At 38.6% G+C, this 12,913-nt stretch overlaps 3 protein-coding genes across 3 annotated transcripts; 2 read left to right on the forward strand and 1 right to left on the reverse strand.

Moving 5' to 3' along the window:
- Positions 1 to 2,127, forward strand: LOC143450104 (neuronal pentraxin-1-like). Its single transcript, XM_076950518.1, has 5 exons — positions 1 to 399; positions 526 to 585; positions 712 to 992; positions 1,227 to 1,402; positions 1,641 to 2,127. Exons 1-5 carry the CDS (start codon positions 36 to 38, stop codon positions 1,816 to 1,818), a joined length of 1,059 nt encoding a protein of 352 aa, XP_076806633.1. The 5' UTR covers positions 1 to 35; the 3' UTR covers positions 1,819 to 2,127.
- Positions 2,128 to 5,421: 3,294 nt separating this feature from the next.
- Positions 5,422 to 7,653, forward strand: LOC143448841 (C-reactive protein 1.4-like). Its single transcript, XM_076948756.1, has 5 exons — positions 5,422 to 5,785; positions 5,966 to 6,025; positions 6,334 to 6,614; positions 6,842 to 7,017; positions 7,251 to 7,653. The coding sequence occupies exons 1-5, from the start codon at positions 5,422 to 5,424 to the stop codon at positions 7,438 to 7,440; spliced, it is 1,071 nt and encodes a 356-aa protein (XP_076804871.1). The 3' UTR covers positions 7,441 to 7,653.
- A 1,597-nt stretch (positions 7,654 to 9,250) lies between these two features.
- On the reverse strand, positions 9,251 to 12,773 carry LOC143450050 (tenascin-N-like). The gene is made up of 9 exons (XM_076950456.1): positions 12,580 to 12,773; positions 12,128 to 12,418; positions 11,692 to 11,964; positions 11,319 to 11,612; positions 10,968 to 11,234; positions 10,606 to 10,896; positions 10,263 to 10,535; positions 9,897 to 10,169; positions 9,251 to 9,818 (listed from the first exon to the last, which is right to left on the reverse strand). The coding sequence occupies exons 1-9, from the start codon at positions 12,671 to 12,673 to the stop codon at positions 9,379 to 9,381; spliced, it is 2,496 nt and encodes an 831-aa protein (XP_076806571.1). The 5' UTR covers positions 12,674 to 12,773; the 3' UTR covers positions 9,251 to 9,378.
- Between the last annotated feature and the right edge of the window lie 140 nt (positions 12,774 to 12,913).

Here is a 12,913-nt window from a genome sequence, read left to right on the forward strand (position 1 = left end):
TTTATTTTGTCACAAAATAGCTCTTCTGCTTCAAAATGCTTAAGGTCTTAATTGTTTTTATCGTCGTGAGTTCGGTTTCTGCTCACACCGATGAAGTCTGCTTCTGTCTCCGCGCTGGAGGAGTTAGCAACCAATCAGAAATCGGTCCTCCTGGCACACCAGGGATCCAAGGCCCTCCAGGTCCTCCAGCAGCTCCCGGACTACCAGGTGACGATGGACTTCCAGGGATCCAAGGTCCTCCTGGTCCTCAGGGAGTTTCTGGACCGCAAGGTGAAGTTGGTCCTCCAGGGATAGATGGTGTTGATGGTGCTCCAGGCATAAGCGGTGCAGATGGCGAATGCACGTGCGATGCGGATGCACAAATTGCAAATCTTCAGCAACAAATATTTGACCAGGAAGGTAATTAGGTTTCCAGCAAATTTTGCTTTTACACCGATATACAGTAATTTATAATGGTTTCTATGAGTTGTGTTTTGAGCAATTAGTATTTTAATGAGAAAATAAATCCTTGGTATTATGTTTCAGCAATTGTGTCGGATTTGCAAGGCAGGCTTGATGAAGTTGATGCAAGGTTACATGAAGAAGGTGAGTTTTGTGGCAACAAAATGAAACTTATTTAAAGAATGCAATTAGACTGGGGAGAAATATTTAAAGAATTTATTGTAGTAATGTAACAACTAATACTTCTACCAACTTCATATTTCCATACAGATCACTGTCCAGCATCTTCCTTTGAATTTCCTCCAAGTCCGAGTGTTCAAGATTACGTCGATTATCAATTTCACGTTCCGGGCATGCGCGAGTTCACCATGTGCATGTGGCTCGAGATTCCTCAAGCAGATCTTGACGTTTCAGTTACTGCTATCGTCAGTTACGCCGTATCTGGGGAGGACAATGAAGTGTTTCTTCTGGTCCGCAATGGAGTCTTACGCTTAATTCTATCCGATGATTCGGACGACTTTTATTGGTCCCCACCGCCATCCCCAGCAAAGGTGAGTTAAGTCACATGACGCTTATTCTGTAAAACATTAAATGGAGTAGAGGGAGCAGCAATGGGGAGCAGCAATGGGGAGCAGACTTTCACAGATGAAAAGTAAAGCAAATATCAACACTATCGGCTTTCACCGTAAATGTTTGATTTAGACACTCAGTTGCGTGCTCTACTAACCTCTGTATATCGCTGTCAACTAAAACAATTTGTACAACACAACATCTTTGTTCGGTAGAGTCATATCTGTGTCTGGGCGTCGAGTGATACTAACGTAGTAGGGCTGGCAGTGGATGGAATCATGAGAGAGAATATCACATTGGCTCACAATCCAACTCGCTCTGGAGGAAGACTTTTCCTCGGCCAGGACCAGGATTCTCTCGGAGGTGGTTTAGATGCGAATCAGGCGTTCAAGTAAGTGCACTTATTTTGAAAGTAAAATAATTTCTTTTTGTTTGTCCAAATGAGAACTTTTGTGTTTGTGTGTTTGGAACTTTTGTGTTTGGAAACCGACAAGCAACCATCAATCACTAAGGCTATAAGCTATTAAGTCGGATTGATTTGTTACCGTTTAGTGCTTTAAATTTTTAACGTGTCGCTTTAATGGAGGTTATTTAAAATCTTTAAACGCTTTTTTCCTTTTATATTTCAGCGGAAATTTGACCAATTTCTTTATCTGGCCTCGGATTCTTTCACAAGACGAGATTGGCGACATCGCGTGGCAATGTCACTGTCCCAGAGATTACGTCATTGATCTGTCTTTGGGAAAATCTGTCACAAATGGCGAAGTGTCTCACAGCATGCCTGATATCTGCCCAACTGCACCATAGCTGGTAAAATAAACGGCCATGAGAAAGCCGCTGAGAAAAGCTCGAAAGCAGAACTATATATCTGCGCTATATACATGTACACGCATATATAGGCCATGTTATTGTGTAGAATTAATAAATATGCTTGGATTAGCCCAACCTTTGATTACTTTATTGTGTTTTGCATCGTATTCATTACAAAATGCTTGTGCACTTTACTATCGCGCACGTGGTACATGTTGTAGCAAGAACAGAAATCTTAAATTTAAGTTGACGCTTTATTTACTCATCACCCATTGCATATAACCTTCAATAAAATATATCATCGGGTCATTGCGTGAAGAATTTATCTGTTGTATATAATTATGAATATAACTGTACTTGGCGACTTGGCAATATAAGTTAAAGAAGAAAGTATACAGTAGATATGTTTGCAGGCAACGCAAAAAAACTTTTTCCTCTACCAACAGTCGTAATTGTTCTCCGGAAATGATGCACGATCTCAAAGCGAACGCTTTAAGGGTTGGATGATAAACTTATCATAAAAAGAATTATTTTGTTAATATGAATAAATAAAAAAGTACAGAGACATTGGGTTGGATTTTCCAGCAGAATCGTTTGCAGTAAATCAGATCATTGTCAGGAGAATTGTAAGTGTATGGCGTCGCGTTTTGAGTGGTTCAAGATAAAGTCAATGATTTTCTTCTAAATGATTAGAATTTGGATACAGTACTTTGAGTTTTACTGAATACCCCGTCGCACAATGGCGTAAATAATTGGACGGCTTACCTTTGATTTATGTGCAGTGAACCGTACGACTCATACTTAATAACACGGTTACGCGGGAGACACTTTCCATATTTTGAGTTCTATGATATTGCCAGGTATTTGCCAGAATGATGGTGTATTTGTGGCCAACAATGAACACTAATTTTTCGGGGATTTCCAGTTAAAAAAAGGGTCAGTCGGCGTCAACACATAATTTTAAAAGAAGTGGCAATGGCAATGAAGAATATCTGGCGTCTGTCGATGGCGGTTTGAGTGAAAACTACGAGCAAAATATATAATTTATTCTGCCGCATTCCATGTGTACCCATACATTTTTATTCCAATTATAGGTAAGCAATATTCTGGCGAAAACAGGTATATAGTTGACAAAGGAATACTTCTTCCAATACTTTTGTTATGCGCATCGACGTCATAAAAAGTAGCGACCTTCTCAACCTTGGTTTTACAGAAATGTGCTTAAAATTCATTTTTCGTTATTTTAAAGTATTTTAGTAGTAGCAGTAGTAGTTTTAAAATATATAATGTAGTTAAAATTTGTTCTTCGACATTTTGAAAAAAGTCAGTTTTGTACAAAAGAAAAACTTCATTAATTTGGTTTTCTTTAATTTCGTTGCAGCAGTTTAAAGTGACAGAAGTTATTTCAAACCATTCGTAAATGACATAAACTTTAAAGGGATATGTTCCATGCATGACGACAGATTTCCGTAGATCCAAGACTAAGTCACGGCCATTTTACGCGTAACTCGAACAAAGAGTCGCAAGCAACAAACTTGTCACGTGAGTAGGTCCACATTCAGCAGCTTAAAATAATTGACAGGTCGCAGAGCTCATTTCAGTCAAAACGAAATAATTTATCTTTAATTCTGTCTGAGATTTTCCTGTGACAAAGCATTGGAGGAAAAATTACTCTTTCTTTTTTCTGTTTGCGCAATACCTTTATTTAGCAAAAGGAGTTATTTTAATTCATGCATCAAAACGGTAGGTGAATTTCACCGAAAAGTATGAAATTAACATTCCTCGCAGTTCTGCTTTTACACTGAACACGGGTTTAGGTTCAATTACTCTTCAATTTAAGACTTTGTGTTGATACAAAAATGATTCGACGAAATTGTAAAACTGTTGGAAGCATTGACTTGTCGGGAAAGTACCTCATACTCGTTCATTTCGCAATGAATAGAAAAAACGCTGCCTAACATTTGATTGTTCGGCAAATCTTAAAAAATCTGTAAGTTTGTTTATATTTATTGTATCACTATAAACAACATTTACTGCGATAAGCTATTTCATTGAATGAAACCAATCGACAACAGAGAGGCGACCAGCATTAAATTTACTTTGTTACCTTTCGAAGAAAAGCAGGAAAAATTAAAAGACTTGATAATAAAAAACTCACTTTTTCCCCGATTATGCGACCGGACATATGCGTTGTCACGAAATGGCAAACTTAATAATCACTTGTTCTATAAGATGTACCAGGAACTTTTTTCGAAGTGGTTTGTGTTAAAAGGGTTAAGTTTTATGAAATCTGGAAATAAGATAGAACTCCGGCGGGTTTTACATCCCATGTTATGAGAATAAGACAGTCACTATTCGGTCATCAAACAACTTGCATTGAAAACTCAAAAAGACTCTATTAAATCGCGTTATGTTATCAAAAGATTTCTCATAATCACATAATTATAATGGGCACCGTTATTCTTTTAGAAATTTGCAGCCATTAAACATTTCCTTTCTTCAGTTGTCCCACAATTTGACGATCTTGTCATAAGTTTTCGAAAAAGGTGGGACGTCTTTAAATTCAATCAAGATTGGTAGAAAAGCGCAGATCCTCAGGTAGCTTCAGATGGCAAGCAACTATTTCTAAACCGGTTAAGACAGGATCGATCAAGTATTCGAAGTATACAATGATAATGATTCATGCCTTCAGTTTAAGAATGTTTTACGCCCAAATAGCTATTAAGTTACATTACAGCGTAAGAAAAAAGTAAACTGTTGTTCTCGTTAAATGGGGTTTATATGACAAAAAAGTACAAGGTTAATCAGGTCATTTATTAATTACATCACTTTAGATTTCTATTGACTTGTCTAAACACGAATAAATTCTCGTCCATTCATTTGAAGCTTGATAACTAATAACTTGCTTTAATAATAATAACGCTTTAACGGTAACTTGCTTTTTTCAAGGCGTTTGTTACGTCTTGGCATCATGAAGCCAGCGCAGAGTTTAAACTTTGTCCGGTTTACATTTTCCCTCTAAGTATTTACCACAATTGCGGTGATTCCGGTTTTGTTAAATCTCATTTTACGCAAAAAGCGCAATCCATCCAACAACTGCATATGAGTCGCATATGCTGAATAGCTTAACATTAGCAAACGCATTACGTCATTTAACTTTGCGGTGATTTGACAACCTCGTTCTTTTTTTCATGCGATGTCAACAGTTTTATTTTTCGTTTCCCCCTAAAAAACTCTGCATTACAATAGGAACTTGTGTACCTTGCATGGTTGTAGACAGATCTTCACTTTAAAAAAGTTACACAAAAGGCAGGACAGGTATTTTCAGCGCGGAATATTTCTTCAGCGCAACACTTGCCATTGTACAAAGTTGTCGCACGACACTCTCATGTTAGCAAAAGACTGTGGGAATATACTGTGGTTGGTCTTCTGCTTCAAAAAAACGCGAAAGCTTATCGAAGCCGCTTGTCTAAGAACCGGACGCTTTCCACGATAATCTAAAATCGAAGTTATTCGCTTCAAATTAACATTGTTTCAGAAAATAATTTTTAAAGTAAAATATTTTCAATGCATTTTTAGAAATAGCTCTTCTGCTTCAAAATGCTTAAGGTCTTAATTGTTTTTATCCTCGTGAGTTTGGTTTCTGCTCACACCGATGAAGTCTGCTTCTGTATCCGCGCTGGAGGAGTTAGCAACCAATCAAAAATCGGTCCTCCTGGCCCACCTGGAATTCAGGGCCAACCAGGTCTTCCAGCAGCTCCTGGACTACCAGGTGACGATGGACTTCCAGGGATCCAAGGTCCTCCAGGTCCTCAGGGAGTTTCTGGACCGCAAGGTGAAATTGGTCCTCCAGGGATAGATGGTGTTGATGGTGCTCCAGGCATAAACGGCGCAGATGGTGAATGCACGTGTGATGAGGATGCACAAATTGCAAATCTTCAGCAGGAAGTATTTGACCTGAAAGGTAATATAACTTTCTAGAAAGTCAGCTGATTTGCTTTTACGCCGATAAACAATATTAATTATAAAAGTTTTTGAGCAACTTTAGCTTACTTTATTTACTCTTAAAAAGAAACAGTTATTAAAGCCGACAACATCAACCTTTGATTTGTAATGGAGCAATGTGCTCGGTTTTGTGTTTCAGGTCTTGCGGTGACTTTGCAGACCAGGCTGAAAATAATTGATGCTAAGTTACAGGAAGAAGGTGGGAGTTTTGATTTTATATAATTGTGTTTATTTGAAGAATACAAATAAGCTTAAGTGCTTAAAATATTTAATTCCAAACTTTTTTGTTGTGCTATATATTGATCATAACTTTTTACCTTTATCATTGACCAGCCATGTCTTCTGCATTTCTGGCCCTAAAATGATAATTATTTGAAAAATGCCTTAATTTGAGTACTCCAAGGATTGTGTTATGCTCAATATGACAAGTAATACAAGAAATATTTAAAGAAACTTATGTAGTATTGTAACAATTAATACTTCTACCAAATTCTCATTTTTACCCAGATCTTTGTCCAGCATCGTCCTTTGAGTTTCCTCCAAGTCCGAGTGTTCAAGATTACGTCGATTATCAATTTCACGTTCCGCGCATGCGCGAGTTCACCATGTGCATGTGGTTCGAGATTCCTCAAACAGACATTGACGCTTCGGTTACTGCTATCGTCAGTTACGCCGTATCTGGGGAGGACAATGAAGTGTTTCTTCTGGTTCACAATAGAGTCTTACGCTTAATTCTTTCCGATGATTCGGAAGATTTCTATTGGTCGCCACCACCATCGCCATTAAAGGTGAGTTACTTGTTGTGCAGAACATTAGATGTAGTGTGCTCCTACCGAACAAATTTCCATAAATAAAAGTAATCCTAAAATAACCATATCATCAGTTTTCACTACAAGTTTGTGATTTAGGAAATTAACGGAGTGATAATTGCGACCTTGACGGGTGAACCCTTATGACCTTATCGATTTACAGGATTTGTAAACTTATACATGGTTTTGTGTTCGTGTGGGTGTAGAGTCATATCTGTGTCTTGGCATCCACTGACACTAACACAGTAGGACTGGCAGTGGATGGAATCATGAGAGAAAATATCACATTGGCTCACAATCCAACTCGCTCAGGAGGAAGACTTTTTCTCGGCCAGGACCAGGATTCTCTCGGAGGTGGTTTAGATGCGGATCAGGCGTTCAAGTAAGTACGGTTGGTCGGAAGGTAGAATAAGTTCTCTTGATGTGTCCGATTGAATGAACGTTGCGATATTGACAAGCAATCATTAACAACAGAACAAAGCAACTTAATCTCAAAAATTGCAAACTCTTTAAAAGATTTGTTATATATCTTAAATGATTAAAAGCATTTTTTATGTAAAGGCTCACCTACAAATGTTAGGGAAAGTTAACCAATCTCTACATATTTTATTTCAGCGGAAATTTGTCCAATTTCTTCATCTGGCCTCGGATTCTTTCACAAGACGAGATTGGCGACATCGCTTGGCAATGTCACTGTCCCAAAGATTACGTCATTGATCTGTCTTTGGGAAAATCTGTCACAAATGGCAAAGTATCTCACAGCATCCCTGATACCTGCCCAAATGCGACACCGCCAATAAGATAAAAATATATTTTAACAACTTACAATGAAAGCTGCACATCTTCACTTTAAACAAACACAAGGCGCTCATTATTGCCTGAAGAAAGGTCTTGATGCAGACTGACTTTATATTTCTTTATCGTGCATTTGTATCATCTTCATTAAAATTTCATCCACGTTTAACTACCACGCACATAATACATGCACAGTACGTGTGTTGTAGAATGTATATTTTAAAAATCGTCATTAAAATATGTCATCAGTCCATCGCATGGTGAATGCTTGAACGCAGTTATGCTTGTAGTTAGGCTTTTTAACCAACCACAACCAACCATTAAACTATTTTTAAACATTTTCATCGCTTCATTGCGAAGGATTTAGGAATATGGTTGTAGCAATGAATGAACATTCCGCAGGTTTTCGAGAACGATGTTGACGTTTGCAAGATTTTGCTCGGATTTTGTTTCAAGGAATTCGCCTTGAAGCGAGTGCGCGCTTCTCATATCAGCGGTGGAAGTCGCACGCGATTTCTTGAACCTTGGTTTCACGTCAGTGGTGGTGGCTACTCACGTGTATACTATTGTATATACTAGGGATGGGCCGATACCAACCCAAACCCGAATAGGTTCGCCGAATATCGTCTTTGTAGAAGATTCGGGAGAACACGAATACCAACAATGCCGAACCCGAATACAATATTACTTATAAATTTGATGACTTTGTTAAAAAATGATGACCTAGTTTCCAGACGAAGCTAAAACTGAATCAGCAATACTTACAATGAAGGTCATTTTTCTAACGATTTTGCTTTTTCAATCGTTTTTTAGACACTGTTTTTTTTTTTGAAAGAAAGCGACTTGTTTATCGATTACGTCATGTTACAAGCAAGACTTGACAACTTTTGGATGAAATTTTATTGTTTGTTTCTAATACGAATAGATTCGGGATTCGTTCGTATCGACCTTCAGGATATTCGGGTTCGCACGAACCAGAATAATCTTCCTCGTGGCACATCCCTAACGCTAATGCTTCAAGATGCTAACGCTTTTCTGACATATCCACTTAAAATTATGGTTAATTTAAAGTAAAATTTGCATTTTTATATAAACTAGCTACATTACTATGCAGTATTAAACAGTTTTTTGTATCAATTTATAGGTGTCTTTGTAAGGGATAAGTTTGCTCATTGGTTGAAATCTATTGGACTTGAGAAAAAACTGTGTAGAATAGAGACTGATCTAACGTTGTCTATGCTGACAAGTTCACCTGATTTGTTAACCCTGAGTAAGGATTTTATCAGGACTGTGAACGATGCTATGTTATAGTTAAAATGTTATTCAGGCATCTGGCTTTGGAGCTTTGGAGCTTGCTGTTGTGTTTGTTATATCATGGTCGTTGTTGCCGTCTTTTGCAGGTTTATGTGTCTTTGAATGTTTTGACTTGTTTTGTGGTCGAAGTCTTTAAGCTTTCTGTGCTCGCTTCTGTGTTGAATCTCTATTGTTGCTGCATTTCTGCGCTTCGGCATTTCTAGTATTGTTGGTGACTTTTTGTTTTGGCTTTTTGACATTTTTTAGGTTATTTGTAAATTTATCTGATTTTGTTCTGCCTATGCATTGATCTTCATTTCTGTACAAACTAGTAGCATTTTGTAGAGCTCAGTTCAGTGATAAATCGCTTCAGTCAATTTTTTTCTGGACTTTGTTTTCAGAATTTTCTATGAGATTCCTGACATCTGATGAATGTTTCAGTAAAATTTCTCTCGGTCATTGCTGGTCTGATTTCTGCAAATCTGAACAAATTTTTAAACGAACCAAAATTTTTAATTTTTAATTTTTTTAAATATTTAGCAAATATACCACCAAACAAATTTACAATGGGAGTTGATAATTGCTTCATTATTATTATTATTATTAAATATTATTTAAAATTGGGAAGGGAAGGGGGAAGGGAAAAAGTAGACATTTACTTAAACTCAAAGTCTTGCAACAATTCCCAGCTGGTGTTCTCCGAACTTGTAAAATCTTTGGAAGTTTTTAATTTTTTAACTACACTGAGTTGCCATGAATAGTGCAAACGTGATGAGCTATAACCAGTGCTTTGAGAGTTTGACGGCAGAGATGGATCGCTTGACGCTACAGGAGCTTTGCTTGAGGGAGTTAAAGCTTGAATTGTTGCTTCGTAAACTTCCCCCGGCTTTAGATTTCCAACCAAACATGTTGTGGGGGACTTGGAACTAGCGAAATATTTCTTGGTGACTTGGAACCCTTGAGAAGATGTCAAGGTAACGTTGTAAGATTTGATGAGAAATGGGATATTTGGCATCTTCCAGGTAACGTTGAGATGAGTGGTGGCGTCCCCGGTCAGTGGTAGTTTCAATACAACGTTTGTGGGTGTAGGAGGGCCTGGAATAGAAACATGTATGTCATAAAGATGTTTCATGTTTTTATTTCTATTTTGAAACAGATAGATCAAGTATTTACTTGTTCTATTTGCTGAAGACTTTTCTGATTCCAAGCTTTGAACATCTCCACTGATGGCAGCGACTGTTGCGACGTAAGCTGCACCTGGCTCCAGGCCAGTGGCAACTATAAAAACGTCATTTGTCTCGCCGTCAAATGCCACAATATGACCGAGATAAACTTTGACTCGATACCTCTCCACATTTCCTTCGGGCTTGGTCCAGTTCACCAACAAAGTGGTGATCGTTCCGTGAAGTGCTCGAGAAAGAAGCGGCTTGGAAGGCTGTGCGGGGTCTACACCAGCACGATCGGAAAGGTAATGTTATCGAATTTAGCTTGAAATCTAGCAAATACTTTGTAGAAATTTAAATGCATATCTCGACCTACATGTGTAAGAAACTGTTGAAGAGGAAGGAGATCCCACCCCGGCTCTGTTTTTTGTTTTCACCGTAAATGAGTATCTTGTTCCCGGAGTAAGGTTAGTAACGTTGCTCGATGTTGAAGTAATGTCGCTTTTTCTGTCGGCCCCTTCCTCCGTTGAGGAATTCCATGCTAGTTCATACGTCACAATGATCGCTGTCCCTTCCGCTTTCTTCCATTTTAGGGAAATCGATGTAGTGGTCAAGGTTGTTATTGTTGGCTCCTTTAATGTTGATGGGACTGTGAAAAAGAACCTTACGCTAAAGTGTTTAAGTTTGTGCGGGTTGTAAGTGAAAAATTCAATACTAACTCGTGATGGCAGAAAGAAAACCGGATCTTTCCGATTCCACAAACACGGAATCAACTTCACGAAACGAAGTCAACTGGAACAAATATTTTGAATTTGATGCGAGGCCGGTCAACAAGAACGAGACAGCAGACTCTTTGTTGATCCTGATCAATTTATTAGTTGGTAGAGATTGGTTGCTGAGGGCGTAGTAAATGTTGTAGCCACTTGCTGGTCCATCAGGTAAAGACCACGACAGTTTGACGCTTGTCTCAGTGGTTGTGTGGGTTGTAAAGTTGCATGGAATGTCGGGAACTGAAAAAAGTATTTTGTTATTCTTCCCTACCTCACTATTATCAACCTATTTAGATTTAACCATTTTTTACCTGTAACTGCCATCGTTGTTTCTGATATTTCTCCTAAACCTGCAGAATTTTCGGCTCTGACCGTGAATTTATACTCAGTTCCTGCAGTGAGATGTTCAACGTTGTATAAAAGTGATGTAATTCTCGTGGAAGAGTTACTAATATTATTAGATGTCCATGAGAGCGAGTACGTCACTGCAACCACTTCGCCGTCTGCCTCAATCCACTCCAAGAAAGCCGACGTCTTAGTTGTGTTGATAACTCGCGGTGGGCTCAGTTTTTCAGGAACTAAACGTTGCAAAGGGAAAAGAAAATTGGAGAAATAAACATATATTAATTATCAATTTCAAGCACACCTAATAATTCTGGTACCTGTTGTGGCTTGCGCAAAATTAGATCTTTCAGATTCAGCTGTAAAAGACGGTTGTAATCCAGCAAAGGAGCTTATTTGAAAAATGTAATCAGAGTTTGGTTTGAGACCGGTTACTTGGATGATTTTGGCCGAGGTATTGGTCGACTTGAAACGTGCCGTCAATGGCATGGGATGACCGCGTAAAGTTGAATAGACGTTATATCCGGTATAGTTGCTTTCTGGAAGAAGCCAAGACAAAGTAACCGCATTTTCTGTAGTTGAGGTGACTGTCAAGTTGAATGGAGGCCTGGGAACTGCAATATAAGAATGCAACATTGTTGTTTAACAACTCAAGTAATCAAACATCAGTAAAAGCTTTCTGTCTTTACTCACACGTGATCGATTTTGTTTGTTCAGAGAACATTCCAGAACCTACGGCGTTTGCTGCCGCGATCGTAAAGCTATACTCAGTTCCAGGAGTTAAACCGTATGCTGTGGTGGAGGTTGTAGTGATACCGGATTTAGATCCACTTCTTTGAGTTGATGCTGATGTCCAGGAGAGGTTGTAAGTAACCGATAGCACGCTTCCATCTACAGGTTGCCACTCTAATGAAATTGATGTCGAGGTTGCTTGGATGATGTTGAGAGGGTAGGACCGGCCAGGAGCTGCAAAGTTATTCCTCGATACGTTAAATTTAACACAACGTTGCTATTTTGCCATCAGTGCAGCAGCAAATGTTTATTCTAATCGTCGAGTTTCTAAACGCGGCTCGACCTTTGTTTGTTGACACTTGAACTGGTTTTGTCTGTGCTTGTCAGTGAAACTTACCGGTCGTTTCAAAAGCGAAATTCGATCTCTCGGAAGCGACAGATTTTGGTGGGAATCCGGCAAACGCGGAGATTTGGAAAATATATTCACAGTTTTCTTTCAGACCAGTCATGAGAAAAGAGCTGGCCGACGGGTCGTAGAAAGTCATTGAGGGTTTTTCTGGCATGGAATTGCTCCCATAGGTGTAATAGAAGTAATATCCCGTGAAATTTCCTTTGGGTGGATTCCATGACAAGTTGATCGTATTTACGGTTGGTGAAGAAGCTTTAAACTCTGAGGGCGAAGGAAGAGCTGAAAAAAAAATCAGGCTATAAAAATGTATAAAAATAAATCAAAGTCTTGCTCCAGCTATAATAACTTAAGTTGTTTAACTGTTCTATCACCTGCAGTTAGTATGCCAAGAATAAACGCTTAGGAAATAGGTTTCTGTTTCATATTTCCACCTTACCTACCTGTTGTAGTAAGAACAATCCCAGCAAAACCAGCAGCTGAACTAAACAAGTTTGTCGCCAACAATGCAACGATGAACCTTAAATCAGCGAACATTTTTATGGCTGCTTGATTCAGTTAAATGTCACAACTTCGCGCGACAACTTCGTGACAATCGACTGCGTCAGCTGCATCATAGCGTGTGTGTGCACAAAACAAACTGTGGCAGGACAAACAAAAGCTCTCGATTGTTGTTAAGATCAACTCAGATCTCTTTGCTTCTCTTGTTATCTGCTATTACGTCATACAAACATAAACAGTTGATTTAAATCTGAATACTCTAGGCTTTGTTTTATC

This window comes from Clavelina lepadiformis, chromosome 1 (assembly GCF_947623445.1).
Source record: "Clavelina lepadiformis chromosome 1, kaClaLepa1.1, whole genome shotgun sequence".
NCBI classification, from domain to species: Eukaryota; Metazoa; Chordata; class Ascidiacea; order Aplousobranchia; family Clavelinidae; genus Clavelina; species Clavelina lepadiformis.

What these genes read in the sequence shown, in the direction of transcription:
- LOC143448841 (XM_076948756.1), top strand. Translation starts at nt 5,422, where the DNA reads ATGCTTAAGGTCTTAATTGTTTTTATCCTCGTGAGTTTGGTTTCTGCT. An exon ending in TGCTAAGTTACAGGAAGAAG is followed by an intron (nt 6,026 to 6,333) that starts GTGGGAGTTTTG and finishes ATTTTTACCCAG; the next exon opens with ATCTTTGTCCAGCATCGTCC. An exon ending in CACCACCATCGCCATTAAAG is followed by an intron (nt 6,615 to 6,841) that starts GTGAGTTACTTG and finishes GTGTGGGTGTAG; the next exon opens with AGTCATATCTGTGTCTTGGC.
- LOC143450104 (XM_076950518.1), top strand. Translation starts at nt 36, where the DNA reads ATGCTTAAGGTCTTAATTGTTTTTATCGTCGTGAGTTCGGTTTCTGCT. An exon ending in ACAAATATTTGACCAGGAAG is followed by an intron (nt 400 to 525) that starts GTAATTAGGTTT and finishes ATTATGTTTCAG; the next exon opens with CAATTGTGTCGGATTTGCAA. An exon ending in CACCGCCATCCCCAGCAAAG is followed by an intron (nt 993 to 1,226) that starts GTGAGTTAAGTC and finishes TTTGTTCGGTAG; the next exon opens with AGTCATATCTGTGTCTGGGC.
- LOC143450050 (XM_076950456.1), bottom strand. Translation starts at nt 12,673, where the DNA reads ATGTTCGCTGATTTAAGGTTCATCGTTGCATTGTTGGCGACAAACTTG. An exon ending in TTTCGCTTTTGAAACGACCG is followed by an intron (nt 11,965 to 12,127) that starts GTAAGTTTCACT and finishes ATAACTTTGCAG; the next exon opens with CTCCTGGCCGGTCCTACCCT. An exon ending in TTCAACAGTTTCTTACACAT is followed by an intron (nt 10,170 to 10,262) that starts GTAGGTCGAGAT and finishes GTGCTGGTGTAG; the next exon opens with ACCCCGCACAGCCTTCCAAG.